Here is an 8,649-nt window from a genome sequence, read left to right as displayed (position 1 = left end):
GTGTGTGTGTGTGTCTGTGTGTATGTGTCTGTGTAAGTGTCCTTGAGAACTGTAAGTCTTTTAACTGATGTAGTCAGTTCATTAAGCCTGTTGTTGTTGTGTTTGTCTGTAGTTCTGACACATTTAAAGTAAGTGCACTAGTGATGTTGTTGTTTGTGTTCTCCACTGTTACCTAGGTTACACCTGGCTGTTGATTTGATATAATAGAGACTGATGAACGCCCTTCATCAAGTTTGCATTTATTGTGCATTATTTACATGCTACAGTTACACTGCATTAAGATAATGTATAATAGTGGGTTTATTGTCGCTGTGACCTGACAGACAACACAAGGGTTACAAAGTCATAGTAGGATGCATGCCACAAAAATGTAAAGTCATACAGTGTGTCATAAAAAAAGGTTATAGAATATGGATTTGTCGAATATACCATATCTTGCATATATTAATACGTTTTGCCACTTACAAAAGTACAACTAATTTACAGTAGATGTCCTCTCTAGCCTACTCTCCATTTTGAGATAAGTTTTGAAGTCAACTCTGTGACCTGCAGCTGTTTTGTTTGGACTTGTTGGATCACCATGAGCAGTTAGTAAAGAAAACCCCATTCTGCCAACGTTAGAACGTTTCCTGTTGAATTAATCGTATGTTACAAACCGGTTGCAAGCAGGTTTCAAGCAGAACGGTGGTTACAAGCCGTGGTTTTCTTTTGTGGGTCACCGGTTATCAGACAGAGAACGTCATGGCGTCATACCGACGCAGACTGACGTAGACGTTCTACACAGCAGTCTCTCACTGCTGAATGGTTATTGTTTGAGGTAACGTTAGAGCAGCAGTCAACAGCAGGTAAGAATACTATATACCACTCGTTGTCATGTCACTTTATTTACATGCTAATTGGCAGGTTACATAATTTACCATGGTTTAGCTACCTGCATGCAAAACGCTTGTAAAACAGTCCACTTAATGTTAAGTTAATTCGCAAGTTAGCATGCTAACGTTAGCAGATGATACATGATGTAGCTAGCTAACGTTAAGTTCCGTTCATAACGGTATCGGGGCAAGTATGTTTTTTTCATACGTGTTAAGGATAAATGCTACAAACGCTTTGGCTTATTGTCGAGTTAACGTTATATGACAAGAGGCTCCACATAATGCAGCTTGTTTCTCGTTTGGCAGCGAGTTCCTAGCTTAGCTAGCCCAATATCTGTTGGTCTTGCTGTTGAGTTTCCACCGAGTCGTCAACTGACCGAACAAAGAAAATAAAACAAAGCAATGTCGCTGTCATGTGTTTTTGCTGCTGCTCATCAGCACTTTTAATTGTCATTTCGGTTCCATTTAGAAAGCAGTTGTTACACAACGGCCAGCATAATGTACGGTATCCGACGTCCTGCTTCTTTTCTGTGTTGCGTAAGTTAGGCTAACAAATACAATTTAGCAAGCGAGCTAACTTGGCTAACGTTAAAGAGCCACCTCAAAACACGTTGATGAAGTCCATTTAATCACCAACTCAAGCAGACAACGTCTTGGGGGATATTACGCAAAAATCACGTACGTAAAAAACATGACGTAAAATCATGTTTAAAAGATGCAATGTCCCTTAACACCCAGTTACAGTTGCAGTATATAAATATCAGAGTAGAAATGTAAATAAAGACAAATATAAGGAGTGTTGGCATGTACGGTATTTACATAGTTAAAGGATTTTTTATGATACAGTATTTACATAATTGAGGAGTTGTAATGGTGAACAGTAATAATGAATAAATAATAGCTGCAGAGGATTTCACAAATTTTTAGCCTGTGTTATTGCACAAAACAGATCATATTGTCCAGTTTCAAACTCACTGTGTGTGTGTGTGTGTGTGTGTGTGTGTCAGAGTCAGACACTTAAAGGGAGGAGTTCTAAAGTTTGATGGCCACAGGCAGGAATGACTTTCTGTGGTGCATTTTGGGAGAATGAGTCTTTCACTGAAAGTGCTCCTGTGTTTGAGCAGCAAGAAATGGTGTGGGTGGGAGACATTGTCCAAGACAGCACACCACCAACAGAGAGTCCAGTTCCCCCCCCCAACGTCACTGGCCTTGTGAATCAGTTTGTTGAGTCTGTTAGCATCCGCTACCCTCAGCCTGCTGCCCCAGCATGCAACGCAAACAGGATAGCACTGGACACGCAGACTCATAAAACATCCTCAGCATCGTCCTGCAGATGTGGAAGGACCTCAGCCTCCTCAGAAAATAGACTCTTTGGCCCTTCCTGTAGAGGGCTTGAGTGTTCTTGTCCCAGTCCAGTTTATTATCTAAGTGCACTCCCAGGTATTTGTAGTCCTCCACAATGTCCACACTGACACCTTGGATGGAAACAGGGCTCACTTGTGCCATATCCCTCCTTAGATCCACAACCAGCTCCTTCGTTTTTGTCAGGTTGAGCTGTAGATGTGACAAAGTGCCCCCCCCCACAACTCTGTCCTCAGCCTCGCTACCCTCGCTGATACAGCCAACCACAGCACAGTCATCAGAAAACTTCTGAATATGGCAGGACTCTGTGTGGTAGTTGAAGTCTGTGGTGTAGATGGAGAGAGGACAGTCCCCTGCGGGGCCCCGGTGTTGCTGATGATGGCAACCAGATATTGTAGACTGCTTTCTTGTCTGGTTTCTATTTATTTTCAGGTCAGGGAGCCCTACCTTAGTTTGTTTAAAGCCTTTCTCAACAAAGGTCACTCCTCAGTCGAGGTTGACATTTGAATATATTCAGTCATTTTAAATGATATACTGCCTTTTTTACTTTTGGTAAGCAGTAACTGATTGCCTAACCTTTCTGTAGCCCATTCTTGAAATAGTACTTTGAAAATCAATTTGGAAAACTAAAATGTGCCACAGATATGAGAAAACTATACTTACAGCCATACACAGACCATCTACAATTTGCGCTCATTTCAGCCATTATTAGCATTTCAACACAGCCCATATCTACTTTGAAATGACAATTAGTTTTATATCAATTTCTAAATAAAAAGGTAATTTTTTGTTTTACCAATAGTATTCCTTGACAGGCCTTTTAATTATTTTTTAACGTGTCATCATTAGAACGGCAAGTGTAATTTTCTGCATTCAAGACTCACCAAAATGACAACAGTAAATAATGTAAGGGTTGTACTGAAGATTACCTTGTTCTTAAAATGTATTTGAATTTAATGACAACGGTACATAAGTACATTTATGCATTAGCAGCAGAAAGAGCAGAACGATTGAATCCAATTATGTCGGGGTATGAACATATTTTGATATTCCAGTTAGGCTTTTATAGTCTTGAAAAAAACGAATGGAAAAGTTGATTATTATTTATTATGTCCAGAAAGTGTCCCCTTGATAGCTATTACAATGTATTGACAACAATTGCGTCCGTGGATGAGCAGAGTTCATTCCAACTAACTGCAGCATTACTGAGAGATTGTCCCATGTTTTTTCCAGGTAGGATGTTGCGGCTTCGCTGTAAAACCAAAAATGGGAGCCACATAATGCAGGGCTTGACTCATCAGTCCTGTGTGCAAGAGCTCAAGAGCAAGGTGGAGGAGCTGACGGGTATCCCCTGTGATGTGCAGAAAATTATGGTTGGTTATCCCCCCTCCAGCCTTGATCTTAAAAATGGAGACGCTCACCTCAAAGACTACCCCATCAAATCCGGTATGTTGTCCAAACATCCAAAACGTGCAGACAAATAACACATTTCTCTGACTATTTATTTTACATTACACATTTTCAAGACCTACTTAAATGTTAATCCTGTCATTACACTTATGTTTTAGAAAATAAAATACTATGGTCGGTGTTCTGTGAATAACTGGGACACAGTTTCTGTAGAGAAAAGTTGCTGTTGAATATTTTGAACTTTATTCTTTAATGCTTTGAGGAACCCCGATGAAATTCTGTTGTATTGGAGTGGCAGAAGAATCTCAAAACTTGGTGAACCTCGGTTATACATTTTAGGTGTACTGACCCTCAACTCAACATTTACTTAACAACTGGATAGCTGTACACAAGATAGATAGTTTTCCCCCTCTCAATCTCTTCTTACCAAAGTCTGACCTTTACAGGAGACACACTCATCGTTGAGGAAGACAAAAACAAGCCAAAGCCTCCTCAGGATCACCCCACTGTGACCAAAGTACCACGCCTGGAAGCATCTCCCATGCTGGCACGCCGAGTGGTCCCAGCTGACAACTCCTGCCTCTTCACCAGTGTGTATTATGTGGTGGAAGGCGGAGTGTACGACCCTGCTTGTGCCCCTGAGATGCGAGGCCTCATCGCCCAGATTGTGTCGAGCGATCCCGCAGCTTACTCAGAAGCGGTGCTGGGAAAGACCAACGAGGAGTACTGCTCTTGGATCAGACGTGACGACACCTGGGGGGGAGCCATCGAGGTGTCTATCCTGTCCAAGTTTTACCAATGTGAGATCTGTGTGGTGGACACTCAGACGGTCCGAGTGGATCGGTTTGGGGAGGACGCTGGCTACCACAAACGCGTGCTGCTCATCTACGACGGCATCCACTACGACCCGCTTCAGAAAGAAACGCCCGGCTCTGACGCACCGCCCCGTACGATCTTCTCAACCACCGACGACGTAATCCTGGCGCAGGCCCTCGAGCTGGCGGACGAGGCTCGCCGCAAGCGGCAATTCACGGACGTTAACCGGTTTGCGTTGCGCTGCATGGTGTGCCAGACCGGCCTGGTGGGACAAAAGGAAGCTCGGGAGCATGCCAAGGAGACAGGCCACACCAACTTTGGCGAAGTGTAAACACTGTTTTTGTCTTTTCTCCCTGTCACAAATACAACAATTCTGTCAATCTGCTTGTGTGATCCTCTACCTCACATTGTCCAGCAACATCTACGGAGAATCTGCAGACACTGTGCAGCCTCTAACCTGTTCAGTATTACTTTTTAACTGCTGTCAGTTCTCAAAGTCAGAAATGCTACTGCAGATGTCTTCAAACCGTCATTTAAGTCTGTTTGGGATGGTTTGAGATGTGTTTAACTGGGTCAGGTAAAATATGCGAACCATTCTTAGGATTTGTCTTATTCTCTTTCAATAACTCGATGGCTGGGTTGTATTTCTAACAAACCAAATAGTGGCTGGTTGATGGTGTTGTCAATTAGAAAATGCATCAAATAGCCATTATTTACCTGTTACTTACTAAAAGTATACTTGATAAAACCCTGCCATTTGGCTCTAGAAGAAGTTTAAAACAACCACTGAGAATTATTTGCACTATGATGTGATCATATTCACTGTTGTCTTAAGCGCGACACACAAAGTATGACTGTTATTCATCATGTTGGTTATGTAGCATGTCTTATTTCTCTTCTAATACTTCAAAACCTGATAATTAAGTTAATGTAGGTGTCCAAATTGTTCAGCTGTGTTAATGCTAAGCTGGATTCATTTTTATACGTGACATCTTTTTGAATTTACCGAGCGGTGGCCATTGAGATGGATGTTATGCATTTAAAAAATACAACATGTGGGAAATTGGGATCCCAATTAACCTATTTACTTATGTGTGACTTTTCATTTTCCCCCTGCTTTTTGGATGTTGCAACATGGTTTACCTGTGATCTTATTTTAGATTTGACAGAAGAATTAATGGTGCTGAAAACCAAACATTTCACAACATCTGTAGCTCTTGGGTTTTTTTCTTCACGGGTACGGCAGTTTGTCAGGAGTGTCATTTTTAATCCTAGCGTGTAGTTTTCAAATGTCGTCATGCTGAAATCTTTTTAAACATTGTGTTTTTTTGTTTTATATGACTGCATGTTTAAAAAAAAACATCAACACTTGGTGAGGTGTTTGAGCGTAGTGTAGTGACTAGAAAGCTGAAAGGAGTGAGTCAGACATGCTGTATCAGATACATCCTGCTCACCTAATGCGTTTACAGTACTCTTTAAGTCCATACGTTGTGTTTAGCTAAGCAGCAATGCTGTGAACGCTTATTCAGCATTAACCAATTACCATTGCAAATTCAATTTTTCAATTCACGTTTGTAGCCCTTTTGTCAGTGTTTGAAAACTGAGTTAAAACCATTTTGGTTTAATGTTTAGTGCATGTTGTCCAAAAAAAAAAAAAAAAAGCGCCATTCTGTTTCACTGTATGTTTTGCACAGCTGGAGCAAGTTCTCATATTTTCAGCTCATCTTTGTGCGAATTCCTTTTAATACTCTGCCGAGAAGGACGAAGCACCCACTTGTTTATGTTGAACCACAGCTCAAACTTTTTTACATTTGCCATTAAGATAGTTGTAGGATTAGTTTTTATTGTGGCTTCATGTTGTGCAGAACCGTTATTCCTACTTCACATATCTATGGTGGCAATATTGGAACTGAGTTGTTGCCAAAAAAATGGAGTTTGACAGGGAAGGACTTGATTGGGGCTTCTTTCTTCTGTTGATTTGTCTTGTTTTAGACTCAGAGATTAACAAGAGGTACAGCTAAAATGTCCTTTCTTTATTTGAATGTGAATTACTATGATTTCCCCCTTCATTTGTTACTTATTAGGTTATTTTAACATTGATTATGGATTAGTCTGCTTGCATTAAAGTAAAACTATGAAATGGCTTTGTATTTTATATTTACCAAGTTCTCATGACTCTTCAAGGACAATAACAATGAATGTTACACACGAAGCACTACAGAATAACTGGATTTACTTGATTTTTTTTTTCTCAGTTTTGTGTCACAATTAAAGGTTAGAGCCAATGATGTTGTGTGTGTCGTTTTGTATTACTGGTAACTATTTATTTTCCTCAGTTTACTCAGATATTTTTCATGTTTCATGTTGTGATTGTTACAATTCTGTTCATCGTGTTTTCTTATAATTACTGTAATAATTGTCCCCACACCACCTATCTATTTATAGCTCCTGTTTCCAATCCCTGGCCACTGGAAATAGGACATAAACCCCGTTGGCTACACAACACTGGTCCTGTGCCATCGAGGTGGGATTACACTACCTACGTGTTATTTTAAGGGAAATCGACCCTTTCTTAATAGGATCTGAAGATTTATTCACCAGCTGTTTGTGATGGCAGTAGCGTTGGTCAAGGAGATAAAGAGTTATCATTTGCCGTTACATTTTAAGCCTAATAAAGTTTGTGTCTATGAGGATGGGCTTTTTATTTTCAAATATGTTTGACAAAGCTGTATGGACCTTTTTCCATGTCTCACTTGGATTTTTTCTGTTTCCTTCAGGCATTTTTGATGGCATACATGTTGACATATAGCGGGAAAAGCCCAGGTATAATTAATAACTCAGTGGGGTGAAGCATCATTGTGATTAAGTACACAATCCTGTCTTTCAGCTTGGAAAAGTATTTTAACTGGTGGTTCCAACTGTTATAGTACACAGTAATAGTAACATGTAACTGACTACACGTACTCAAGTATTGTACTTAAGTATAAATTAGAGGCAATTGTACATTACTAAGTATTAGTCCTGCAATAGTATTTCTATTTAATGTAACTTTATACTTCTGATCCACTACATCTCAGAGGCCAATATTGTACTTTTTACTCCACTACATTTATCTGACAGCTTTAGTTACTTTTCATATTACACTTTTCATACCTTGAAACTCTCCTACTTCTTCATTTCACATGGATTCTACCTCATACCAGCTCATGTGACAGATAAAACCGAGAAAAAAAACCTATTTATGAACCCTCTTGGATCAGCTGGAGAGTTTTCACAGTGGGGTGTTAGTACTTGTACTTAAAGAATCTGAACACTTCTTCCACCAATAGCATCCAGTATGATACAAGCTGACATGTCAATCAAACTCTTGGCATAAATCCTTATTGATCTTGAGAGCATTGTTTTGTTTTTTTAAATAAGTAACAATAATGTATCCTTTAGTACACTCTGTTATTACACACAGGCCTGAACTACACACACACTCAGTACTTGTACGTGCACTAATGGAGAGATGTCAGAGTGGGGGGGCTGCCCATGGGGGGGGGGGCACCCAGAGCAGTTGGTGGTTTAGTGCCTTGCTCAAGAGCACCATGACAGTGTCCAGTGCCAGTGCTCCAGCTACCAGTCCACCACCATTCTTTGGTCTGTATGTGGATTGAACCAGCGACCCCCCCGTTCCCAACCCAACTCCCTACAGACTGAGCTCCTGCCCCCCCCCCCCCCCCCAAAAAAAATAATGAATGTTTGGAGAAAACGAGCAATTTATTCTCTAATTTGCTTTCCAAAACAAGTAATTTGTACATTGACACTGTTCATTGATTTATTGAAAAACTAATAAGGACAATCAATAGTGGAAATCAGCACCTACGGGATTAATCAAAATACAAGGGAATAATGTCAAAGATGTACTACTTTTTTTAAAGATTGTGTGTTGTTTAAAGATGACTTCATTACAACATGTCGTTTAACAATCCAACAAGGGTTACTATAGTAACTGTCTCAAGTTACGTTTATGCAACGGAAAGACCGCTTCCATTTCCATTTCCTTTTACAGTATAGTACTTTTGAATAATGAGTACTTCTCACGTGGTTAGAGAGAGATGCAAACAGGAGACAGTGATTAGCAGATTACTGCAGTTGTAGGACGACCCATGCGTCTTAAGGAGAATGCTGCTCTCTGATTGGCTGA

General features: G+C 40.3%; 2 protein-coding genes across 2 annotated transcripts in view; one reads left to right on the top strand and one right to left on the bottom strand.

Moving 5' to 3' along the window:
- The window catches only part of LOC116687946 (uncharacterized), a 5,086-nt gene extending 1,630 nt beyond the window's left edge, over nucleotides 1–3,456 (bottom strand). The window contains exons 1-2 of the mRNA XM_032513690.1: nucleotides 3,430–3,456; nucleotides 2,840–2,860 (exon numbers count right to left, since the gene is read on the bottom strand). Coding sequence (XP_032369581.1) covers nucleotides 2,840–2,860; nucleotides 3,430–3,456 — 48 coding nt within the window. The remainder of the gene's footprint in view (nucleotides 1–2,839; nucleotides 2,861–3,429) is intronic.
- On the top strand, nucleotides 745–6,748 carry yod1 (YOD1 deubiquitinase). Its single transcript, XM_032514244.1, has 3 exons — nucleotides 745–845; nucleotides 3,468–3,680; nucleotides 4,091–6,748. The coding sequence occupies exons 2-3, from the start codon at nucleotides 3,473–3,475 to the stop codon at nucleotides 4,789–4,791; spliced, it is 909 nt and encodes a 302-aa protein (XP_032370135.1). The 5' UTR covers nucleotides 745–845; nucleotides 3,468–3,472; the 3' UTR covers nucleotides 4,792–6,748.
- The last annotated feature ends 1,901 nt before the right edge of the window (nucleotides 6,749–8,649 follow it).

The sequence above is a fragment of the Etheostoma spectabile genome, chromosome 4, assembly GCF_008692095.1.
Source record: "Etheostoma spectabile isolate EspeVRDwgs_2016 chromosome 4, UIUC_Espe_1.0, whole genome shotgun sequence".
Classification (NCBI taxonomy): Eukaryota; Metazoa; Chordata; class Actinopteri; order Perciformes; family Percidae; genus Etheostoma; species Etheostoma spectabile.
This window is presented reverse-complemented; position numbering and strand designations above follow the sequence as displayed.

Excerpts from the sequence above, each read along its gene's own strand:
- yod1 (XM_032514244.1), top strand. The coding sequence starts at position 3,473 with ATGTTGCGGCTTCGCTGTAAAACCAAAAATGGGAGCCACATAATGCAG. Across the intron at positions 3,681-4,090 it reads AGACTACCCCATCAAATCCG|GAGACACACTCATCGTTGAG; the intron begins GTATGTTGTCCA and ends TGACCTTTACAG.